The 27,132-nt window shown below is 39.2% G+C and overlaps 1 protein-coding gene across 2 annotated transcripts in view; it reads right to left on the bottom strand.

Moving 5' to 3' along the window:
• The window catches only part of LOC143039924 (syntaxin-7-like), a 216,983-nt gene that overhangs the window by 20,325 nt on the left and 169,526 nt on the right, over window positions 1-27,132 (bottom strand). For both annotated transcript variants that reach the window (XR_012967677.1, XM_076210315.1), the window contains exon 7: window positions 23,501-23,583. Coding sequence is in view for 1 of the 2 variants with exons in the window: in XM_076210315.1 (XP_076066430.1) it covers window positions 23,501-23,583 (83 nt within the window). In the remaining variant the exon portion in view is untranslated. The remainder of the gene's footprint in view (window positions 1-23,500; window positions 23,584-27,132) is intronic.

Genomic DNA, 27,132 nt, shown 5'->3' with positions numbered 1-27,132 from the left:
CAGGTTACTAATCCTCTTGTTTTTATAGAAAATGACCAGATTTAACCTATCGCTCTCGTTAATAGGTTTGACATTTCTTTTAATTATGTCCTTGAAAATTCGTTCCTTGGTCTTATACGAGGTTAACATCTGACGCGCGAGTGAAATGGAACAGTTGTTCACCCGGGCAGGGCTTGAAATTGCGTTTGGCACTGGTACCAGGATAGGAGAGATTGTGAGGAGTAAGAACAATAGTAAAGTCGATACAGTAGAGAACAGCTTGATTTACAAAATTCCATGTAAAAGCTGTCCCATTAGTTATTTCGGAGAAACCAGCAGAGGGGTAAAGAAACGTACCTATGAACACAAAGCGACATCAGAGCTCACAGAACATCAAGTTCGTTAGTGGTCCACCTTGACAACTTTGGCCACCTACCAGATTGGGAAAGAACAGAGGTGCTGCATACAGGTCTAACAAAACAGAGAAGAAAAGTAATTGAGGCAGCCTACATCAATTTACATCCATGTAGCAACCACCGTGATGGATTTGTAAAGTTGGCGAGAGTAACGGCCAACTTGGTTCTTCGTGATGCCTAACAGGGGTGCATGAGGAGCGAAGACGAACAAGGAGGAATGGGATAAGCTGTGGGTATATATACTGTCAATTATTTGTTTGTGTACACTCTGAGGAAGTCCTTTCAGGACGAAACGTTAGAAATAAAAACTCCAACGGTTCCTGGTGTTTACCTCACCACCCTTCCACTCATTCTGTCTTATGTACTTCAATATCTATATACTGTATATATATATATATATATATATATATATATATATATATATATATATATATACACATATGCAAAACAACCACAGGAGAAGGGAAACTTTTAGACAGTACACTGGAACCCCACCATTCATCTGTCTCTCTATTTGTACAACTTGTTCAAGGTAAAATTCAACTCGCCATTCGTATTTGCCCCGTAATTCGGACAGTGTCACCTTGTTACTGGTCGCGCCATGCAATCCCTTCAGCTTAGTCTCGTGCTAGCTTCCGTAAAGTACGCATCATCCACGCAAGCTTTGTGAAACTTTGTGCTACTTTATTTCTATTTTTTTGTTATCTTTATTAAAAATAGTGCAGCCATGGGTCCAAAAAATATTAGTGATTCAACCAAGACTAAAAGGAAAGCAGTGAGAACGACAATTGAATTGAAAAAAAAAAACTCATTGCGAAGTTTGAAAGTGGAACTCGTATCTCTGACCTGGCAACTCAGTATGGCATGGTGAAATCAACCATATCGTCTATACTGAAAAATAAAGACATAATAAAAGAGGCTAATGTGGCAAAAGGAGTGACCGTTCTTGCTGTGAACAGGTCACCTATAATTGAACAAGTGGAAAAACTTTTGTTAGTTTGGATTAACGAAAAACAACTTGCTGGTGACAGGATTTCTGAAAGAATAATTTGTGAAAAAGCCAAGTGGTTGCATGATGACCTTAAAGCAAGAACTGAAAAAGGAGGTCAAAGAGCAATTACAGGTAGTTTCCGCAAAGGTGGAAGAGTCAATTAAAGAAATAGACCTCATTGAAATAAAAAAAAATCACTGGAAACAAGAACAAGAAAAAAAAATCTTTTAATGAAATAGTACAATAGCAGATGGAAGAAAATACAAAAGAAATAGTTATGAAAGTACATACATACATACATGTACCAAGGCTTTTTCCCCCTTACAAAGGAGGTAGCCAAAAAGGAAAAGGCATAAAATCATTCCCACCCATTCCATCCCTGAATACACTCCACACCCCTCCACCCTCCCTCTCATCTTAGCACCTCCTGGATGACAGGTCATCCCTGCACCTTGTCCACTGTCCTGGGTCAGAAGCAGTGTCGCAAGACACAGCACATCCACAGCAAGGCTGCTTCATTAAATCAGCGACCCCCCTCTCCGTCCCCCTATGCATAAAGGAGAAGACGGGTAGAAATCCCTTTGGGCTGCATCAAAATTTGCTCACACATACGACCTCCCCCAGCCCATTCCACCTCGTGCATCACAACATTATCCATATACAACCATTCTCCATTCACCTCTGTCTTCTGTCCTCTCCCGTCCTTCCTCTACAGACATTCCTCTCTTCCCCAAAGCCCCCTTCACCCCATCCATCCACCTCATCCTAGGACGTCCATTCATGTTCATTCCCTCCACATCTGCCTTCCATACCTCTTTTACTAGTCTTTCTTCATTCATTCTTTCCATGTGTCCAAACCATCCTAATACTCTTTCATCAACCCTATCTCCCAACCCCCTTTCCATCCCTGTTCTCCTCCTCACCTCCTCATTTCTCACTCTATCTAGCCTAGTAACCCCCATCATACTTCTCAGACACCTCATCTCAAACACATTCAAACTCCTTCTCTCTTCCTCTCTTATGTTCCATGTTTCTGCCCCATACAGTGCTGTTGGCACAATCACTCCTTCATACAGTCTCCTCTTAGCATCCATTCCCAAAAGTCTATTCCTCATTACACTTTTTAATCCACCAAGGCATTTACTCGCTTCTCTCAATCTACATTCTACCTCCACCTTCACTTCACCTTTTCCTGCCACATTTGCGCCCAAGTATCTAAAACTATCCACTTCCTCCAGTCGCTCTCCCTTAATGCTCACTTCCAGACTACTGCCACTTTCACCCCTTGTATATCTCATCACCTTACTTTTACCCACATTTATCTTCAGCTTTCTTCTATCACATACTCTCCCAAACTCTGTCATCAACTTCCTCAATCCCTCCTCCGATCCTGCCACAAGCGCAGTGTCGTCCGCAAACAACAGCTGGCTCACCTCCCACTTTTCTCCATTTTCTTTAACCATCTCCAATCCCTGACCCACTACCCTTGCATTTACCTAAGTTGAACAGCCAGGGCGACATAACGCATCCCTGACGAAGTCCCACCTTTATTTCGAACCACTCACTCTCTCCATTTCTAATCCTGACACAAGCTCTACTACTCTCATAAAAACTCTTGACAGCTCCTAAAAGCTTTCCTCCTATCCCGTATATCTGCAAAACCTCCCACAGTGCCTTTCTGTCTACCCTGTCATAAGCCTTTTCCAGGTCCACAAAGGCCCAAAAAACATCCTTCCCCTTTCTTATAGCTTTCTCACATATCTGTCTTATCACAAAAATCTGATCTATACAACCTCTACCCAATCTAAATCCACACTGTTCCTCACCAAGTACTCCTTCTGTTCCTCTCCTAATCCTATCAAGATCCTCCCATAAGCCTTCCCAACTACACTTAACAAACTAATCCCTCTGAAACTACTACATTCACACTTGTCCCCCTTTCCCTTGTAAAGTGGAACTATACAGGCACTCCTCCAGTCCTCCGGCACTCTACCCTCTCTCCAGCAAACATTAAATAACCTCACCAGCCAGTCCACCATCACTGTACCTCCTTTTTTTAGACATTCTGCATGGCATCCATCCAGACCAGGTGCCTTACCTGCTTTCATCATCTTAACAACTGCCTTCACTTCATCCTTCCTTATTTCTCCTCCATTTTCCTCACTCATCACGGTCATTTTCTTAGCATGAAAATAATTTAAGAAAAGGAAAATTGTGTGAGATACAGTTGACAAAGGTAAATCCATTGTGGTCCATGGTATCCAGGAAAAATATGATATGTATAAATACTAGAGGGAAAAGGAGGAAAAGGAAATAGCTAAGAAAATTTTGAAAGAAATACAGGATGAAGGGCAAACTTTTATAAAGAAATTGATGAAATTCACAGGATAGGCAAATATTCAAAAGAAAAACAACATAGACCTCTGAAAATAAAACTAAGAACTCAAATGATAGCCGAGGAGGTATTATCGAAAGTGGTCAAATTTGCAAATAGCTCACTCACTCACTCCGGTGGTGGTCGGGCCACTTGCTGACCCCTCACCGCTAGCACCAAATGCCTCCAGACTCTACGGTCCTGTGCCACTGTCATCCAATCCCGGACATCTACTCCAGCCATTTCCAGGTCCTCCCTCACGTTGTCCATCCATCTTCTGCGTGGTCTTCCTGGGAAACGTCTTCCTCCTACCATCCCATCCATCATCACTCTCATTGGTATTCTTTCTTGTTCCATTCTTGCAATGTGGCCGGCATACTGCAGTCGCCTTGACTTTATGATATTCATGATATTTATTTGGCCTGATGTTTCCCTTAGCTCTTCATTATGCCGCCTTCTCCATTCTTAGTCTAGCTCGTTGAATACTGGGCCCAAAATTTTCCTTAGTACACTTCTCAAATACAAAAAGACTTTTTTTCATTTTCTTAGTCAGGCTCCAGGCTTCGCATCCATATAATAGAATGGGTTTTATTATTGTATCATATACAGTATTCTTAGTTTGGTCTTTGTTGATATGCTCCTTCTTCCCAGTGTATTTTGGAGGCTGTAATAACATCAGTTGGCTGAAGCAATTCTTGATTTTATTTCAGTGTCCATCAGGTTTTCGTCTGTTACGATTGATCCAAGATACTTAAAGTTTCTGCATACTTCATATCTCACACCATTGATGTCAATATGTTCTTCTCTGTTATTGTTTTTGGTTAGATGCATTAACTCTGTCTTCTTAGTATTCACCAGCAGTCCTACTCTGTTCGCAGTCTCTTGGAAATCTCCAAACATGTCTTTTATTCCATCTATTAAGTCGACGTCGTCGGCATACACCAACATATTCACTCTCCCAGACTCGAACTCTACTCCAACATTATCCCTCTCCACTGCTCTTACTACTCTTTCTAGTAGTAGGTTGAACAGTAGTGGGGATAGAACGCACCCCTGTCTCAAACCACTCTTTATTTCAAAACTTTTTGTCTTCTTGTTGCCAACCCTCACCTGTGCTTCTGTGCCATCATACATTGCCTTCACTAAGTTTACAATTTAAATAGCAAGAAAATCTAACATATACTGTATGATAAAAAAGGAAATGAGTGATGAGGAAAAAAGAGAAAGACAAGGCTCTCAGAATTGAAGCCAATGACAGAAATGAAAAAAGAATAGAGACGGAAAAAAACGAGCTTTTTTGGAGAGTACTGGACTCCAGACTAAAAAAATGGTACATCAGAAAAATGGAAACTTAAACCAAAAAAAGAGAAGAAAATACGAAACTAAAAGTGGCATATACAAATATCAATGGTATGATCTCTGGAATTAATTACCTAAATGACTATCTAGAAATAGAGAAACCTGACATTATGGGAATTGTGGAGACAAAACTGAAAGGACCTCTATCAATAAGTATAGTGGGACAAGGTCTATACAACCACTAGGCAAAAAATAGAACAGACAAGCAGGGAGGTGTCATGATATTGACCATAAAGTGTTTAAATGTGACAAATATAAATGAAGGCAAAGATAATGTGGAATTAATTATGATTAAAATTTTAAACAAAAATATGAAAAGCAGAACATTTGTAGCAGTGTATGTGACACCAAAAACACAGGCCTGGTCTGACAGTGATCATTCTAATTACTGGAAGACACAATGTGCTAAATAAGTTACTGAAAGAGGGTGGAAACATAGTAATTATGGGTGATTTTAAGGGAGCATTGCCAGTGATATTTCAAAAAATTCTGGTACATGAACAAATTTTGGGTAAACATTTCAAAAGAATCTCTATCATGGTGATGTTGTTCACAACATATGGTAGTGTTTGAGTGGTAGCGGCTTCTCTGGAGGCGTGGAAAACAAGCCTTGTTTCTTGTCTTTATTCGAGTGAATAGCTCCTGCTCTCCGAAGAGGAATGGTTCATTATATACATCAATCTGGCAAGGTTGCCAACAAGGGAAAAACATTTACATGGTCGCTGTTTCCAGTGAGACTAGGTATCTAAATTATTTAATTTACATACAGGGCTAACAAGAAATGATAATACATCACTTTGTATCATTTATATATATATATATATATATACAGTATATATGCGTCCGAATGTGGACTGGTAAGAATAATAACTTTGTGGAAATTTATTGTCGAAGTGGCAATGTCTTCATTAGCAGGAAACCAAGGGTTTGGTGACAGCTGTGTGTGCCCAAGGTCATGACCAGTCTCAGGACAATAGACTTGACCGCAACGCTTGACCCTTGGTGTATGTCAGGTCTATCATGGTGTATATATATATATATATACAGTATATATGCGTCCGAATGTGGACTGGTAAGAATAATAACTTTGTGGAAATTTATTGTCGAAGTGGCAATGTCTTCATTAGCAGGAAACCAAGGGTTTGGTGACAGCTGTGTGTGCCCAAGGTCATGACCAGTCTCAGGACAATAGACTTGACCGCAACGCTTGACCCTTGGTGTATGTCAGGTCTAGACTTCCATATTACACCCGTGGTGGTGCAATGCATGTGCATATCGTCGTTCTAGAAGTTCTTTAACATGGCTCGGCGTCACTACATGTGTCCGGCCTCGCAACACACTCTCTCTTCGGTTTTCATATAGAACTGGATGTCCGAACTGTAAGACGAAATAGAAGGAATGTGTGCCTAGGTGAAGGTGTGACCTTTCCTAGGTGGCAATGGTGGTAAGCATAAACAGAAGGACAATTCCCATGACATGATATGGTTGAGAATGAATGAGATTTATTGGTTAGAAATAGATGCCTGATTTTTTGGGCCAAGCGAGACTTTACACATTTGTATTTCTTAGGCTATAATGGGGTGTAGATATCAGTGGAGTGTTAGAGGTGTTTGTATCTAGTGTTTCGGTCATGTCTGGTGTTTGTGCAAGAGGGGGAGAAGGTATATTCTCCAGGTCAAGTCCTCTGGGAACTTGTTTGATGTTGTCCAAGTGTAAAATAGCCTTGGTGAGTTCTCGTAAGTGGATAGCTTTTATCTTATTATGAAGTAGGGTTTCGATGATGTGGAATGGTCCAAGGTATTTGGGAGAAAGTTTTTATGTGGGCTGGTGGTTGGTGTTATACACAATGTCACCTATGGAAATAGTGCAACCCCTAGAGTGAGCATTTGCCAGTCTTAGCATATCAGATTTTGAGAGAGTCAATGACTCATGTACTCTCTTGAAAAGAGTGTTGAAGTTTGTCAGTGCAACTTTGATGTAGTCGTTAAAATCATACATGTGAGGTTCTTTCCTTTGAAAAGGTGGAGAATGGGTTGATGGTCTGTGTATACGTGTATTTCAGAGCTAAGAGCTTCCATTTCAGTCACAGAGTAGTTTTGTTCATGCTTGTTCAGTGCGTGGCTAGCGTATGCTATCGGTCTAAATTTTGACTCATGCTGTTGCATCAGTACTGCACCAAGTCCTTTGTAGGAAGCATCTGTACAAAGTGTGAAAGGTTTTCAGAAATTTGGAAATGCAAGGGCAGGGGGTGTTGTGAGAGCTTGTTTTAAGTTGTGGAAAGCTGTGTGGTGTTCAGACGTCCAATTAAAGGATGTATCCTTTTTGGGAAGGTCTGTTAATGGGGTTGCAATATGAGCATAGCCCTCAATGAAACGCCTGTAGAAACCTGATAAACCCAAGAATGATTTGATGTGTTTGGTGGAGGTAGGGCATGGAAAGTCTAGTACAGCCCTAACTTTGTCCTGAGAGGTGACGACACCTTAGGAGTTCATGACATGTCCTAGGAAACGTATTTCCCTTTTGAGGAAGGAACACTTCTTGAGTTTTAGTTTGAGACCTGCCGCGGCTAGCCTTGAGAGGACAGTTTCAAGTGTGGAAAGGTGTTCTGTGAGTGACTTTGAGGTAATAATTATGTCGTCCAAGTAAATGAAAACTGTTTTCCCTTTGAGTCCTTCTAGGGCCTTGTACATCAATCTAGAAAACATGGAGGGAGCAGAGACGAGTCCCATGGCCAATTTTTTGAAGTGGTAGTGGCCTGTGTTGGTACTAAAGGCTGTTAGTGGCTTTGACTCATCATCGAGAGGAATTTTGAAATACCCCGACATGAGGTCGAGAGTGGAAAAAACAGTGTTGTGTTCATCTATAGAGTATAATGTGTCTTGCAAATAATGTATAGGATATCTTTCAGGAATAGTGAGTTTATTGAGCTCACGAAAGCCTACAACAGGGCAGAAGGAGCCGTCATGTTTAGGAACAATGAAGAGGGGGAAATTCCAAGGGGACAAACTTGGTTCTATAATGTCTTGGGCGAGCATGTCTGCAATAATGTTGTCAACAATGTTGTGTTTGCTATGTGGCAGCAGGTATGCTGGCATATACAGTAGTTTAGCATGCTGTCGAAGGGGCATGTGATGTTCTATTATGTTTGTGATACCTAGTGGTTTGCCTGGAAGTGCAATGGTGTGCCTGTATGTGTTCATAAGCATAAGGAGATCTGTTTGTGCTTCTGGAAAGTCTATGTTGTTTATGTGAGCTGCTTGTATGGGTTGCTGCATGTTCTGTTCTCTGGTGGTTTGTGTGTTCCATTGTCCGGTGTTGATGGTGCATACATTAGGTATCTTGTCCTGCTCAATTATGTGTACTGGAGCTGGGTATATGGTAAAATCACAAATGTTTGTGCCTTTGTTAAGGTGGAGAGGTGCATTTGTGTTGTTCGCCACTATGATGGTTGTATGCACTTTGATGTGTTTGTTATGGCGGATAGGAGAGAAACACCAGATATCCGGCAAGTGTCCGCGATGCAGAGGACGTCTGAGCTTCATAGCTTGGAAAAAATGAACTTGAAGCTTTGTGTACTCGCATGGATACAGTATTTTGTCACTGATTACGACTGTGTGAGTTTTTGTGAGAGTGTGAGAGATTTGCGAGGTGGTTGTGTATTCTAAGGTGAGCTCAGGGATGTCTGTGGAGACATCGTGTCTCTTTTGTCTGCACGTCGACTTTGACCTATGTGCTGACAGTCTGCATCTGTTACGTGTGTGTGTTGAGGTACCTGGGTGAGTGGTGGTAGTAGGCGTGTCTGCTGTGTGTGTCACTTGTGCGTTTGTTTCATCTGTTGTTGCATGCTGTTGCTCAGCCATGTAAATGTTTGTGACATGCATGTTTGGTGTTTGGGCACGTGTTTGTTGTTTTCAGATCAGGTATGAAGTGGTTGTGATAGACAATACCGTGTTTAGCAAGGTAGATGGTTATGTGATTGTCTTGCTCTTGCATCCATGTCAACCCTATAAGAATGTCTGCAGGAAATACAACTTTGGCTACGTATATTGTCATGGCAATGGGAGGGCAATTCCCATGTAGGGAGATGTCTAAGTCCATCTTGCCAATGATGGGGAAGGGAACACTGTCTACATTTGCTAATGTGATGTCTGTGGGTTCTAGAATCGTGACCCTACGGTGTCTGAACCTAAACTGGTAGAAAGCAAGTTTTGACATGACGTTTACAGGAGAGCCCGGGTCCAGAAAGAGTACTTGCTGGATGTTGTTGATAGTGGCTTGAAGTGTCATAGAAGAAGGTGATTATTGAGGTGTCATCATGAGTACCAGTGGAGGGGGGGGGGGTTGTGACTAGATCTCATGAGGTCGTGTGTGTGTGTGTCACCATGAGACGATAGTCATATCGTGTTTTGTTTGTGTTCCCGCTAGTCAAGTGTTGGGGAAACGTGTATGAAGTCTTGTTTTGTGATTTTAGAACACGACATTGGTTTGTGTCATGGAAAGATGGGCTATGGTATTGGCAGAAGGTTGTCGGTTTTCTGTAATAACACCTGCATGTGCTATATCCCGGTTTGTTGCAGATTGTGCAAAAGAAGGGTGTACTTGAGAGGGATCGCTGTCGTAATTGTGCGAGTGACATTTGTCTACCTCTGGTGTAGTTTACTTGTGAGATTGTGGATGTCGATGTGATGGGAATGTTTTGTTGTTGTATCTGTGTTTTTGCTGTGGTCGTGTCTCAAAACTTTCTAGAAAAGGCTACGAGTGTTGAGTCTGGGGGGAAGGGTATGGTGGCTGTTTTCTGCAGTGTTTCTGGGTGAAGTTGTGATATCAGTCTGAGGTAACCGAAGAGTGAGAATACGTTGTCTAAGGTCATTTTGTCATTTTCAACCCAGGGAGAGGATGTGAGTGCAGCTTTGAGCTCCTGTTTGAAATCACTTGCGATCTTGACCACTCATTCCTTGGTGTTGTAAGGGTCTGTGTAGGTCTTAGCGAGTGTGTATAGGGGAGAGAGAGAGCCTAAGTGTTCAAATTCTGCGAATGATTTCCTGAACTGTTCTACATGCTGGTCATATGTTTGTGTTTGAAGGAAGGCATCTCATTGTACAATGTCACTGGCTAGTGTTATTGAAATCATTGCATGATTTGAGAACCGTTATCTTTGTTTTGTCGTCCTTGACTTGAGTACGCTGTATTTCTGAATTTACGTCATCTAACAGAGTGTGAATAGCTATGTTATGTCCATCAAATTTCGGTGATCGTGTTTAACGAGTGTGAGTAAATTTGTAGCAGAGCATTGGTTTTCTAAGTGGCTGACTGTGGAATCTGTGTTATTTTCATTGGGGGTTGCCACCTTGGAACGTGTGTTGTAAGAGTGTAAAGTTTGGGAGTGGGGATTTGTCATGCACACTTTTGTCCTGTAAAATGAAAAAAATCACTTGAAAAAATATGAAAAAAATCACATAAATGCCTTCACTTTGGGAACTCACGCTAGTGATGGAACTAAGCTATAGCCCAAAAATTGAGGTATCTACTTACAGACTGATGAATTTGATGTGATGGTGAAGTGGTCTTGTAGAGGTGGGGGAATCTGGAAATAGTGAGAGAACAAGTACAGGCGGGTGGAGATAGGTATGGTGGACTTCAGTTTTTCGTATGTGCTGAACCGAATGACAGAGGTGGGGAGCGATACTTCCGTTGGAGAATGGTGGAGATGATGTCCCATGTGGAGCAATGGGCGTAGGTGGAGCGTAATAGGTGTGTCGAGGAAACTGACAGCGTCCTTCGTTGTGGGATTTTGTCCGAGAGCACTGGAAGTTGGGTGCAGAGGCAGGGATGGTCCTGGGGGTTGTGTTGTCTCTGGCTGCTGGTTTGCTTTTGCTGGGCGAGTTGATAAATTCTGTCCGACGGCAGTGGTGCTGGGGTAGACTAAGTTGCGTGTAGTCGTGGAGTAGTGCGATGATGTCCGTTGCTCGCCTTGGGAACATCCTGGAATGTAGCTAGTGTTCGGCGTGATGGTGGAGGGGATTTTGTCAGGTTGCTCTGGGTTGAGTTCACAGCAAAGTGGATGGGCTTTTGTCTCATTGCAGATGCTGTTGTAATGATTTTTCTGGAATGATGCTCGAGTTGTTTTTTGTATCTCGCTGCTGTTACCAGATATGTTGGATAGTGTTGTTCACAACATATGGTAGTGTTTGAGTGGTAGTGGCTTCTCTGGAGGCGTGGAAAACAAGCCTTGTTTCTTGTCTTTATTCGAGTGAATATCTCCTGCTCTCCAAAGAGGAACAGTTCATTATATACATCAATCCAGCAAGGTTGACGACAAGGGAAAAATATTTACATGGTCGCTGTTTCCAGCAAGACTAGGCATCAAAATGATTTAATTTACATACAGGGCTAACAAGAAATGATACATCACTTTGTATCATTTATATATACTGTATATATATATATATATATATATATATATATATATATATACACACACATATACACTGAATGGTTCCCAGTGATCAATTAATATCTTTTTTCAACCACAAATCACTTTTGATTCCATGCCATCGCAGTCAAGACTGAAGAATCGCTCGATGGAGACATCCGTTGGAAATTGAAACGTAGATGAGCCAAGGATTCGAATCCAACTAACCCGTAACAAAGTTACAGTGACTTAAACCAATACGCTATCAAGAGAGATCTCTTGATAGCATATTGGTTTAAGTCACTGTAACTTTGTTATGGGTTAGCTGGGTTCAAATCCTCGGCTCGTCCAATTTTCAATTTCCAATGGATGTCTCCATCGAGTGATTCTTCAGTCTCGACTGCGATGGCATAGAATTAAAAGTGATTTGTGGTTGAAGATATATATATATATACCGTATTTTTCGGTGTATGACCCGCGGCTTTTTGCCTCAGAAAAGGGCCAAATTTCGGGGGTGCGGGTGATATAAAGGTGCGGGTCATCTGTGGATTCTGGTTAGAAATTGCCCTCTTACGCAGTGAAAAAAAAAAAAAAATGAACGATTAGTTTAGCTGAGTGCCCTCTCGGATCGGGGATTTGCGGGGGGGACCGACAGGATTCGTCGTATGAAAGTTGATTAAAGTCATAATACAGCGCGTACGATTGAGACAAACGACATAGAGAAGGTAGGATTTGTCTTACCCGCTTTACATGCTCTTGTGTCGCGATCAAACTAAAACAAGCGGGCGGCCATTTTCGCAATTACAAATTACAAACTGTACCTGAATCCTTAATGCTAAATTTGTGCATTACATGTGGGTCGTTCAAGTATGGAAGAAAATTAAAGAATCGACTATTCAGAACGGTTTCCGTAAATCAGAAACGTGCCATTCTGCAATGTTCGATGCATGCTACGACTCGGAAAAGGAATCGGACGAATCCGAAATCGAAATGGAAACGGATGAGGTCACTGCATTAGAATTGGCCGATTTATACCACAACCTCTTCCATGACGATACAGAGGATGAGGAATTCGATGGCTTCGTGAGCGATGATACGCCTTCATAAACATTGACTGTCGTCTGTGATCACTATTTTTTTTTTTTGTAATAACGATGTGCTCCATTGACTCTGTTCATAACAGTTCAGTAATGTGCTCTATTATTGTTCTATTCTATTGAAAACTAACCATTGGAAATTGTTTGGTTTAAAAATTAATTACCAGTGTTTGTATGACATTTATAAACCAATTGATTAATTACTGGTAAACAATCAAACAGGGTTTTATGGCATTATTTACACAAATTTATTAAAGGTCAGATATCAACAGATATACCATTCACTAAAAATCATCGAAAAAGTACTTTTTAAAAGCATACAAATAAAGTTTTTACCTATTACAGAAGAATTTATTCAGAAAATTCATTTTTAATTGCGCCTCGCATACCACTTTTCCGAAGTCTAGATATTCAGAATAACAATATTGTTTGTTTGGCAACTGTGACGTCACGAACGCGGAATTCCCCGAACCTTTCCCGAAGCGCACGGGCGGAATGTTTCGAACAGCAGACGACGCAGTGAAATGAAGACAAAACTGATTTTTGCCAAATTTGATAAGATGTAGATGGTGGAATTATATAGAATACTGTCAGTATGTTTTTCTATGTAAATTAAACTGTAGATACAAAAAGTTATTGAAGTCTTGATATCTGACCTTTAAAGGTCAGATATCAAGACTTCAATAACTTTTTGTATTTACAGTTTAATGTACATAAAAAAAACATACTGACAGTATTCTATATAATTCCACCATCTACATCTTATCAAATTTGGCAAAAAACAGTTTTGTCTTCATTTCACTGCGTCGTCTGCTATTCGAAACATTCCGCCCGTGCGCTTTGGGAAAGGTTCGGGGAATTCCGCGTTCGTGACGTCACAGTTGCCAAACAAACAATAATGTTATTCTGAATAACTAGACTTCGGAAAAGTGGTATGCGAGGCGCAATTAAAAGTGAATTTTCTGAATAAATTCTTCTGTAACAGGTAAAAACTTTATTTGTACGCTTTTAAAAAGTACTTTTTCGAGCAATATGATGATTTTTAGCGAATGGTATATCTGTTGATATCTGACCTTTAAGGTTCTTTGTAATATATATATATATATATATATATATATATATATATATATATATATATATATATATATATATATATATATATAAGTGCAATAAAATATATTGAAATTAATTTGTTGGTTATTCTTCATCTTCATCACAATCAGAAATAAATAGGACTGGAGGAATACTAGTATCATGGTCATGAATCGCAATGCCGCGTCTTCGACCCATCCCAAAGGCATCGTAAGATCAGTTGCACATTTTCGGGACCACCCCTCTTTCATCGAAGCTACCACTACATCTAGTGGCAGCTTCAGAAACCAAATTGTGATGAATCCTGAAAAGCAAGATATCACCAAGAAACCTGCTAATATCGGAAAACATATATATTTTTTTATAAATCACATAAGCATTGATGAGACAGAAAATTTAGAAAGCCTCAGCTTTGAAATTACTTTGATCACCACGTCAACGGCCGGCCGTAACAACAACCGCCGTGAGCTGTGCCTGTGGCCACCCATGCATGGGTAGTATACATCGTCGGATCTACACTGCCGCGCACGCCATATGACTGCGGGTCATACAGCGGTGCGGGTCTTGTGTGGATTTGCACTAAGGTGTAAGGGGGTGCGGGTCATATAACGGTGCGGGCTATAGTCCGAAAAATACGGTATATATATATATATATATATATATATATATATATATATGTGTGTGTATTTACCTAGTTGTACCTAGTTGTATATTACGGGAAGGGGAGCTATGCTCGTGGGGTCCCGTCTTCATTTCTCATTTTATCTAAACTATTTTTAAATTCATGTATTGTTTTTGCACACACCACTTTCTCATCTAACTTGTTCCAACTGTCTATTACTCTGTGTGGAAAGCTGTTCTTTTTCAAATCTCTTCTATAGCTGTCTTTTTTTATTTTCTTTCCGTGTCCTCTTGTATTTCTGTCATCCCATTTTATCAGATTCTCTCTATCAGTAATTTCTATGCCTTTCATGATTCTGTAAATAGCTATCAAATCTCCTCTCTCTCTTCTTTGCTCTAGTGTCTGTAGTCCAAGTTTTTGTAGTCTCTCTTCATATGATAGTTTTGAGAGTGTTGGTGCCAGTTTTGTAATTGCTCTTTGTATTCTTTCAAGTTTTTATATACATTTTTTTGTACTTGGTGACCATATTGTTGCTGCATATTCTAATCTTGGTCTTATCAGGGTGATTAGGATTTTCCTCACCATTTCTTCATCCAGGTATGTAAATGCCACTTTAATTGTTCTTATTAAATTATAAGTTTCTCCAAAAATCTTATTTATATGTTTTTCAGGTGTGTGTGTGTGTGTGTGTGTGTGTGTGTGTGTGTGTGTGTGTGTGTCCAAATGTGGACTGGTAAGAATAATAACCTTGTGGAATATCTTCGTTAGCTGTTTGGTGACAGCTGTGCACGTCTGAGGTCATGACTCCAATAATTTGGAGTCTCAGGACAATAGAGTTGACCACGACGCTTGACCCATGGTGTAGGTCAGGTCTTGACTATCATCTTACACCCGTGGCGGTGCAATGCATGTGCATACTGTTGTTGTAGAAGTTCTCCAACATTGGCAACACTCATACAAAGTTATATAGCTGTATTTCATTTCTATTTTTTTTTTATACAGAATAAAATAGATCAAATATTGGCAACCTCTGGCAACCCCATTGCATAAAAAACATTCTGTATATTGAAATAGCATCAACACTTCTATATCTATTTTGTTTTTTGCTACAGAATTGTGTTTATGGAGATATCTAGCAATTCTTTCCACCAGCATACCCCACAAAGACAGTGGACAGGGCACCAGTACTCTTGAAAATGTCAAAGGAAGGCGACGTCACTCCTGGCGCTCTAAACGTATGCAACAATTTTGATTCCTCGCCCTGTATTGTTGCTGTGATCATGGGAAAATTAACAAGAAACAAGAGAGTGAAGCAGCACAATATAGAGAGGGCCCGTGAGTGCCTGAAAAAGAAACAAGAGGAAGGAAAAAGAAAGAGGAGAAAAGCAGCAAAGCTACGCCCAGCACTCTGCGAGCATTTACTAGCCACACCCACCTTACACCTCCTCCAACCACAGCACACCACTTACTCTCACCTTGCACCTCATCAGCAAAGAAGAGTAAATTGGAGATTTGTTATACATCGCAACCCTCAAACAAATGGTCGCGAAAAATGGTCACGAAAATTTAAATCCCGTCCTGTAAAGTATATATGTTTGTCCTTTCTGTTGTAATATCTTCGGTTGTTCTTTATGGATTTTTATAATTTTTGTTTCATTTAAAAGTAAACATCATGCTCTTTATTTTCTACAGTAAAAAAAATAAAAGAACTTTTTTTTATGAAACCTGAATTTTGCCGCATTTTTCAATTATTCAGGGAAACAAATTAATAAAAAAAAAAAAAAAAGATGTATTACCATATATTTCCATGTATAAGACGACCCTAAAATCCAAAAATTCACCCCTTAAAATTGGGGGTTGTCTTATACTACCATTATAAAAATCAGACCTTGAATTCTACGTGAGATGACTTGGTAGGCTAGCCTGCCGATAACCACCAATACACAGGAAATGATTCACATTATGATAAGAACTGGTAATAAAGGTAATTAAACCATATTTACCTTATATATTATTGGCATATCTTTATAGTAAATGGCAATTGTTAATAAATTCGAGGAATAATTCTATATTAATGAAATTATGGTACTTTTAACTACTCTATGTAAACACATTTAACACAGTTGAAAAAAATGTAAACATCGAGCACTGGTTGCGTTCATAGCAACCTTTTTCTTTTGCTAATTTTCAGTAATTTTTAAGACTGAAAATAACAATTTTGGATTACAGTACATAAAACGTTTATCAATAAAAAATATATTACAGTAGTTGCATTTAAAACAGAAAATTTAAAAATTATAAAATTATAAAACTTAATTGATATGGGCAAGCAGCTGATAAACGCAAGATTGTTGTGTGCCAACCGTTGTGTGCGGTGGAGTGAGCTACATTGAACCAGGAACATAAACAAATAATTTTTGTTAGTTGACGTGTGTTCTCAGAAAATCATGATACATTTTGAATTTATAAGAATACAGTAATTTATCTGGTATAAGGATACAGTTAAGTAATGAAAAAGAAAAGAGAAAAAGTGGAAAAAACAGCTGATAAACGTAATCAAAACAATTCTTTTTGTACGGTAGGTTTGATACACTGATGCTTTTATAATTTAGCAGTTGTCTTATACTACCAATATGAGATAAATTCATAAAAATTTGCTCTAATTTTGTACCTCGTCTTATACAAAGGTCGTCTTATACACGGAAATATACAGTGGTTTGAAAAAATGTATTCAATAAGATTTGTTCCCCAGACTATAAGCTTTCATTTCATACCAAGCTGAATGATGTGGAAGGATTTTCCATTAAGTAATTAGAGCTTCAATATAGCTCACTTTATCTTAATTATTTACTATGCCTTATATATATACATGGGAGGAACACAATACCCTGAGGAATTACACACTAATGTAAAGGGTATCTATACCTATATTCATTAAACACATATTTGAAAAAAAAAAAAAAAATCACCTACTCTATGAAGTGATACGACACTCCCTTAACCTCTTCACTCCGGGGCACATCGCACGTCTGGCAGGATTAGCTGCCCAACGTGCAATGTTGCGTCATAATAATCGCATTATAAAAAATAAAATCAGTGCTCAATCGTTTGTTCTCTTTCACCCGTGTATTTTGATAACCATAGAAAATTGATGAAGCCAGTTTAGAGAGAATGGAAATTACGTAGGTACGACTACAATAAATATAATCAAGATGCCGACGTCGGCATCAAGTACCCACTTGCTCCTCATGCCGCCTACGTAGGCGTCACTGTATGGAAGTGGTTAATGCAAAGGATTTAATCTGGGAAGAAATGATAGTAAAAGGGGGAGAAGAACTTTGGAGCAACATTCTATTGTATATGACCATCGAATACACCTTAACACAATAGGTTAAGGAAAATACTAGATATAGAAACAATATTAACTTAATATTAACTTCTGAACCAGATATCATGAACAAAATGGAGTATAAAACACGAACTGGAAAGAGTGACCATGTACTAATAGAGTTTGAATTAAAAGAACAAAACAATGTAGGAAGGGATGATAAACATAGAGAGGGAAGATTAATGTACAACAAAACGGATTTTGTAAAACTAACAAAAAATTTCCAAAACACGAACTGGGATAAATTCTCCAAACAGGAAACAAAGATGGAAGACAAATGGAACATATTCAAAGAAAAGTACAAGGAAGGAATTGACAAATATGTACCAAAGAAGAAGCAAAGAGATTTATATAAAGTGTTGGTATAACAAAAGGTGCAGTGAGGCTAGAGACAGAAGAGACAAAGCCTGGAAAAGATGGAAAAAAGAAAAAAAAAAAAAAAAAAAAAAAAAAAATCCAAATGGCAAACATATATAAAACTTAGGAACGAATACGTGAATATACACCAGAAAGAAAAAATAAATTATGAAAAAGATATTATAGACAAATGTAAGGATCAACCTAAACTCTTTTACAGATATGTAAATGACAAATTAAAGGATAAACACTAAATTGTAAAACTGCATGGAGATAAAGAATTTATGGACAACACAGAAATGGCAGAAGTTATGATCAGACATTTCAGGTCTGTTTTTACAATTGAGAGCTCACAAATTTGGGAGGATGATCAACAAGAAAGATGCCCTAAAATGAAAGAAACAAAGGTAACACAGAAAGAAATAAGAGACCAAATAAAATAAACCTAGATGTTAGGAAATTGCATGGACTGGATGGAATTGCAAATTGAATACTGAAAGTGTATAGATGAACTGACAAGACAAATTTTACAAAATAATAGACATTTCACTCAAAGAGGGAAAGGTACCACAAGATTGGAAAGATGCATAGTACCAATATATAAAGGAGGAAACAAAGAAGATCCTACAAACTTCAGACCAGTATCCCTTACAAACACAGTAGCAAAAATATGTGAAAAAGTTATCAGAAACAAATGGATCAAACACTTGGAAGAGAATAAAATATTAAACCCTAAACAATTTGGCTTTAGAAGTGGAAGGTTGTGTACCACAAACTTAATATGCTTTTACTCAAGATTAATTGAGATAACACAAGAAAGAGATGGCTGGGCAGATTGTGCCTTCTTGGACTTGCTTAGGGCTTTTGACAAAGTACCACATACAAAATTAATAAGAAAAACTGAAATAATAGGATTAATACAGGGTAAGTTACTGGAATGGATGAGGGATTTCTTAAGTGGGAGAAAAAGGAGAGTGGTACTTAGTGACAAAAATTCGAACTGGGAAGATGTGAAGAGTGGCATTCCACAAGGCTCTGTATTGGCTCCTTTAATGTTTGCCATATATATGAATGATATGGATGAGGGAGTGAATTGTTATATGAACTTCTTTGTTGACAATGCCAAATTACTCAAGAGAGTAAGCACAGAAGAAGATTGCAGGTCACTACAAGAAGACCTGAACAAAATATGGGAATGGAGTCTGAGATGTGAAATGAACTTTAACATTAAGAAATGTAGCATAATGGAATTTGAAAAAAAGCAAAAATAGAATATTGGGTTAATATAAAATTGGAATCAAGGAAGTCAAAAAAGTCAATTCAGAAAGGGACCTGGGAGTGATCATCTCAAGTGACTTGACACCTGATAAACATGTCAATAAACTATTTGGAGAGACTTTTAACCTATTAAGATAAATGAAAGTGGCCTTCAATTAAATGAATGAAGAAATGGTAAACAAAATAGTGGTTACACTAATAAGACCTAAACTAGAGTATGCTGCAACACTATAGGCCACCTACCACAAAAAAAACATAAGAAAATTAGAAAGAATTCAAAGAGCAGCGACAAAAATGGCACCTACACTGTCAAATTTGACATATAAAAAAAGATTGGAGAAATTACATCTACCAACACTGGAACAGAAGAGAAAGAGGTTATTTGTTGAGCATTTACAGAATTATGAAAGGGATGGAAATTCTTGATACATATACCAAAGGCTTTTTCCCCTTACAAGGGAGGTAGCCAAAAAAAAACAAAGGCATAAAAACCATTCCTACCCATTCCATCCCTAATACACTCCACTCCCCTGCACCCTCTACCCTCCCTCTTATCTTGGCACCTCCTGGATGATGGGTCATCCCTGCATCTCGCCCACTGCCCTGGGTCAGAAGCAGTGTCATAAGATACAGCACATCCACAGCAAGGCTGCTTCATTAATTCAGCGACCCCCCCCCTCTCCATCCTCTCATGCAGGTCATCCCTGCATCTTGTCCACTGCCCGGGGTCAGAAGGAATGTCACAAGACACAGCACATCCACAGCAAGGCTGCTTCATAAAATCAGAGACCCCACCTCTCCGTCCCCCTAAGCAGAAAAGGAGAAGACAGGGAGAAATCCCTTTGGGCTGTGTCAAATTTTTCTCACACATACTACCTCACCTCCCATCCCCCACCCATTCCACCTCACGCATCACAACCTCATCCATATACAACCCTCCATTCACCCCTGTCTTCTGTCCTCTCCTGTCCCTCCCCCACAGACACTCCTCTCTTCCCCAAAGTCCCTTCTACCCCATCCATCCACCCACCCTAAGTCACCCCCTCATGTTCACTCCCTCCACCTCCACCCTCCACACCTCTCCCACCAGTCCCTCCTCACTCATTCTTTCCATGTGTCCAAACCATCCCAACACTCTTTCATCCACACTATCTCCCAACTCCCTTACCACCCCCTTTCTCCTCCTCACTTCCTCAATTCTCACTCTATCCAGCCTAGTAACTCCTATCATACTTCTCAGACACCTCATCTCAAACACATTCAAACTCCTCTCTTCCTCTCTCACATTCCATGTTTCTGCCCCACACAGTGCTGTTGGCACAATCACTCCTTCATAAAATCTCCTCTCAGCATCCACTCCCAAATGTCTATTTCTCATTACACTTTTTAATCCACCAAAGCACTCACTTCTCTCAATCTATATTCCACCTCCACTCCTCCCTTTCCTGCCACATTCGCACCCAAGTATCTAAAACTATCCACTTCCTCAGTCTCTCTCCCTTAATACTCACTTCCAGTCTGCTGCTGCTTTCACCCCTTGTACATCTAATCACCTTTTACCCACATTTATCTTCAACTTCCTTCTTTCACACACTCTCCCAAACTCTGTCACTAACTTCCTCAATCCCTCCTCTGATCCTGCTACAATCGCAGTGTCATCCGCAAACAACAGCTGGCTCACCTCCCACTTTTCTCCATTTTCTTTAAACATCTCCAATCCCCAACCCACTACCCTTGCATTTACCTTTCGCACAACCCCATCCATGTATGAGTTGAACAGCCAGGGCGACATGACACATCCCTGACGAAGTCCCACCTTTACCTCAAACCACTCACTCTCTCCATTTCTAATCCTGACACACACTGTACTACTCTAGTCAAAACTCTTGACTGCTCCTAAAAGCTTTCCTCCTATACCGTATATCTGTAATACCTCCCACAGTGCCTTCCTGTCTACTCTGTCATAAGAGGCGATAGAGGCGACTTATAGGTAGAGACGCCTTATTATAATGGGACAGAAGAGAAACAAGAGGACACAAAAAGAAACTAAAGAAGGACAGTTACAGAAGAGATTTGAAAAAGAATAACTTCCCACAAAGAGTGATTGATGTCTTGAAAAAACTAAACGGAGAAACAATGGGTTCCAAGACTATACAAGATTTTAACCCCTTCCATACGGTGCCGCACACGTAGGCGTCATGGACTTGGATCTCGGTGGCAGCAGCCAATGCCAGCCGTACGACGTGTCGTAATAATACTCGCATCATAAAATATAGTCACCACTTATATCGATCGTTCTCTCTTCACCCGTGAATTTTGATAACCATAGAAAATGCGATTACAAAAGAATTAGAAAGAATGTCAATATGGAGGGGCGAGTACAATAAATATAATCAAGACGCCGATATGGCAGCCTCGCGAATACACTCGCTCCCCATGACGCCTACGTGTGCGGCACCGTATGGAAGGGGTTAAGAATATACTGGATGCAGAGAGATACAAAAATGGGTCACCACGAGCATAGCTCTCGTCCCATAAAATACAACTAGGTAAATACATATACCAAAGGCTTTTTCCCCCTTATAAGGGAGGTAGCCAAAATACGAAGGCATAAAAATCACTCCCACCCATTCCATCCCCAACATACTCCACTCCCAGCCACCCCCTTCCCTCCCTCTTATCTTGGCACCTCCTGGATGATGGGTCATCCCTGCATCTCGCCCACTGCCCTGGGTCAGAAGCAGTGTCATAAGATACAGCACATCCACAGCAAGGCTGCTTCATTAATTCAGTGACCCCCCCCCCTCTCCATCCTCTCATGCAGAAAAGGAGAAGACAGGGAGAAATCCCTTCAGGCTGCATCAATTCATTTTTCACACATATTCCCTCACCCCCATCCCCCACCCACTCCCCTTCATGCATCACAGCATCATCCATACACAACCATTCTCCATTCACTCCTATCTTCTGTCCACTCCCATCCTTCCTCAACATACATTCCCCTCTTTCCCAATGCCCCTTTCACCCCATCCATCCATCTCATCCTTTTTTCATGAAAGTGGCAGTTGCCGACAAGATTGACGAGTTAAACACTATATGAGGACGGAGGCTTTATTTGTACGACGTTTCGCTTATTACTTGAAAAAGCTGTAATAAGCGAAACGTCGTACAAATAAAGGCTCCGTCCTCATATGGTGTTTATCTCATCCTTGGTCGCCCCCTAATGTTCATTCTTTCCACCTCTGCCTTCCGCACTTCTTTTACTAGTCTTTCTTCACTCATTCTTTCCATGTATCCAAACCATCCTAATACTCTTTCATCAACCCTATCTCCCAACTCCCTTTCCACCCCCGTTCTCCTCCTCACCTCCTTATTTCTCACTCTATCCAGCCTAGTAACCCCTATCATATTTCTCAGGCACCTCATCTCAAACACATTCAAACTCCTCTCTTCCTCTCTTATGTTCCATGTTTCTGCACAATCACTCCCTCATTCAATCTCCTCTTAGCATCCATTCCCAAATGTCTACCTCTCATTATATTTTTAAATCACCCATAGCATTTACTCACTTTTCTCAATCTTTATTTTACCTCCACCTGCACTCCTCCTTTCCCTGCCACATTTGTGCCCAAGTATCTAAAACTATCCACTTCTCCAGTCTCTCTCCCTTAATACTCACTTCCAGTCTGCTGCCACTTTCTCCCCTTGTACATTTCGTCACCTTTTACCCACATCTATCTTCAACCTCCTTCTTTTGCACACCTTCCAAAACTCTGTCACTAACTTCCTCAATCCCTCCTCTGATCCTGCTACAACTGGCTTATTCCCCTCTCTTTTCCATTTTCTTTAACCATCTCCAACCCCCGACCCACTACCTTTGCATTAACCTCTTGCACCCCCCCATCCATGTATAAATGGAACAGCCAAGGTGACATAACACATCCCTGACAAAGTTCCACCTTTACCTCAAACCACTCACTCTCTCCATTTCTAATCCTAACACAAGCTCCACTACTCTTGTAAAGAATTTTGACTGTTTTTCTCCTATCCCACAGAAAATACGTTATTTTATCCATCTTGAAATCTTAATAAAGTTTATAATATGTGTATGACAGAAAGGCAGGAAATTACTTACCTGATATTGTGCAGCCTTGGCAAGTTCTTCCCGCCCCTCCTCCACATGCCCATGTGCAGTTTCCACATTATTTTCTATGGAATCTGTTTATAATATAAATAAAATAAATATGATGTATACAGTCAGTATAATATGTACCAAAACAACAAAAAGACAACCAAATCTCTGTAACAAATGTACCAAGATATCAGAGGGAAAAGGAAGAAAAAGAGATTGCCAAAGAAATACTAAAAGAGTTACAAACGGATGAGTTAGACTGGGACCGAGAAATCGAGGAAATCCATAGAATGGGCAGGTATTCTAAAGATAAACAGTATAGATCACTAAAAGTTAAACTTATATCACAATCAAGTGCAGAAGAAATATCATCTAGAACAATTAGATTAGCAAATAGCGAACAGTACAAAAATATATGGATAAAAAAGAAATGAGTGAGGAAGAAAAAGAGAAAGAAAAAGAACTTAGGAATGAGGCAAATGAAAAGAATGAGAATAGAACTGAAAAAGAAAAGGAGGAGTTTTTTTGGAGAGTGATAGACATGAGGGTGAGAAAAAGATATATAGGGAAAATGGAAACAAATAAAACAGAAGGGGAGGAGGAGAAAAGAAACTAAAAATAACTTATACAAATATAGATGGAATAATCTCAGGAATAAATGAATTAAATGATTATCTAGTCTTAGAAGAACCAGACATAATGGGAATTGTAGAAACCAAATTAAAGTACACCCTAACACCCTACACTGTGGGACAAGGTGTATACAACTGTTGGACAAAGAATAGAAAGAACAAACAGGGCAGAGCAGTTCTAATTTTGACCAAGAAAGATTTAATTGTAACAAAAATAACTGAAGGAAAAAATAATGCAGAATCAATTATAGTACATGTCGAAGGTAAACAAATGAAGAAAAGAAAATTTGCAGTGGTATATGTACCTCCTAAAACACAAGCCTGGACAGAAAGGGATCAATCCGAGTTACTAGAAGATACAAAAGATGAATTAATTGAAACACTGAAAGATGGAGGAAATACAGTAATTATGGATGACTTTAATTCAAAAGAAATATGCTGGGAAGAAATGATAGTGAAGGGGGGAGAGAAACACTAGGGCAATGTACTCCTTGACTTGACCATTGAATACACAATGACTCAGTGGATTAGAGAAAATAGTAGATACAGAAGAAATGAAGAACCTTCAAAATTGGACTTAATACTTACGACAGAACCTGATATTATTGAAAAAAAATATTATAAAATTCCGATAGGAAAAAGTGACCACGTACTAATAGAAATGGAATTGAAAGAACAAATGGACCAAAGCAAAAATGATAAACATAGAATAGGAACCTATGTATAACAAAACAAACTTTGAGAAACTTAAAACATTCTTTCGCAATGCAAACTGGGAAAAATTCCAAAACAAAGATACAGGGATAGAAGAAAAATGGAACATACTAAAAGAAATTTATAATGAAGGAGTGAACAAATATGTACCACAACAAAAAATGGAAAAGGCATACATAAAGAGCTGGTACAACAAAAGATGTAGTGAAGCTAAGGACAAAAGAGACAAAGCTTGGAAAAAATGGAAAAGAGATAAGAAACAAAGCAAATGGCAAACGTACATCAAACTAAGAAACGAATATGTAAAAATATGCAGAGATGAAAAGAGAAATTATGAAAAAAAGATAATAGACAAATGTAAGGAAGAACCCAAACTATTTTACAAATATGCAAATAGAAAACTGAAAAACAAACAAGAAATAGAAAAACTGCGCCAAGATAAAAAAGGAATATACAGAAGAACTGGAAATGGCTGAAATTATAAACAACCACTTCAGATCAGTATTCACAATAGACAACTCGCCTAACAGTGTAGATAGAATTATCCCCATCAATGAAAGAAATTAACGTAATACAAAAAGAAATTAGTGACCAAATTAAAACCCTTACTGTCAGGAAATCACATGGCCCAGACATAATTGCTAACTGGATACTGAAAGAATATATGGAAGAATTAACTGACAAAATATATAATATAATTAAATTATCACTTAAAGAAGGAAAAGTACCATTGGACTGGAAAAAGGCAAACATTGTACCAATTTATAAGGGAGGTGATAAGGAAGATCCATCTAACTACAGACTGGTCTCACTAACAAGCACAATAGCAAAGATTTGTGAAAGAGTTGTCAAAAACAGATTGGTTAAATACCTGGAAGAAAAATCTATACTGAACCCAAATCAATTTGGATTCAGACAAGGGAGTTCATGTACAACAAATCTGATCTGCTTTTACTCAAGATTAGTAGACATAATACAAGAAAGAGAGGGATGGGCGGACTGTGCTTTTCTGGACCTGCAAAAGGCATTCGATGAGGTACCTCATAGAAAACTAATAAATAAGATAGAGTCAAAAGGTGGCATCAGAGGAAAATTATTGGAATGGATGAAAGACTTCCTGATTGGGAGGAAAATGAGAGTTGTAATTAGAAAAAAAATTCTCCAACTGGGAAGAAGTAAAAAGCAGTGTCCCGCAAGGATCAGTACTGGCCCCGATCAAGTTCGCCGTATACATTAATGACATGAATGAAGGCGTGGAGTGCTATATGAATTTCTCTGCAGATGATGCAAAATTACTTAAGAAGGTAAAAATGGAAGAGGACTGCAACTCATTGCAACAAGATCTGGACACGATATGGAATTGGACTCAAAAGTGGGAAGCAAAATTTAATATAAAGAAATGCAGTATAATGGAATTTGGAAAGAGTAAAAACAGAATATCAAAAGATTACAGAATTGGGGAAGAAAAAATAAAAAAAGCAAACTCTGAAAAAGATCTTGGAGTGATGATTGGAAAGGACATGAAACCAGATAAGCATATAATTAAATATTCGGAGAAACCTACAACTTACTGAGGTCAATCAAAGTGGCATTTGCTTATATGGATGAAGAAATGATAAAGAAAATACTAACTACACTAATAAGACCAAAACTTGAGTACGCAGCATCACTCTTTGGACACCCAGTACCAAAAAGAATATTAAGAAACTAGAAAGATTACAAAGAGTGACAACCAAACTAGCACCGACTCTCGCCGAACTAACATATGAGCAAAGACTATCCAAATTGAACCTACCAACTCTGGAACAAAGAAGAGAAAGAGGAGATTTGCTGACTATCTACAGAATAATGAAAGGAATGGAAGTTTTAGACAGGAACGACCTGTTAGTGTGGGACAACGGTAAAACGAGACACGGAAAGAAACTGAAAAAAGATAATTATAGAAAAAAACTTGAAAAGGAACAGTTTCCAACACAGAGCGATAAATACATGGAACAAATTAAACAACAAAACAGTATGTGCACACACTATACAAGATTTCAAGATAAAACTTGATGTGGAGAGATACAAAGACGGGTCACCACGAGCATAGCTCCCCTCCCGTATATTACAACTAGGTAAATATGGAGTCTCTCTGAGTGCAATATTTTCACCATTACTGTTCAATCTCTTCATGAGTAATCTACCTCCACCACCAGAATTAAATACCAAGGTTCTCTAAAATGAAGATCACCTAAAATAATAACCTATCACAATTAATACAAAATTGTAGCAAAAGAACATCCACAC

The sequence above is a fragment of the Oratosquilla oratoria genome, chromosome 27 (genome assembly GCF_046742065.1).
Source record: "Oratosquilla oratoria isolate Oo_2021 chromosome 27, ASM4674206v1, whole genome shotgun sequence".
Lineage (NCBI taxonomy): Eukaryota > Metazoa > Arthropoda > Malacostraca > Stomatopoda > Squillidae > Oratosquilla > Oratosquilla oratoria.
Note: the sequence above shows the minus strand (reverse complement) of the source record. Positions and strands in the feature narration are given on the sequence as shown.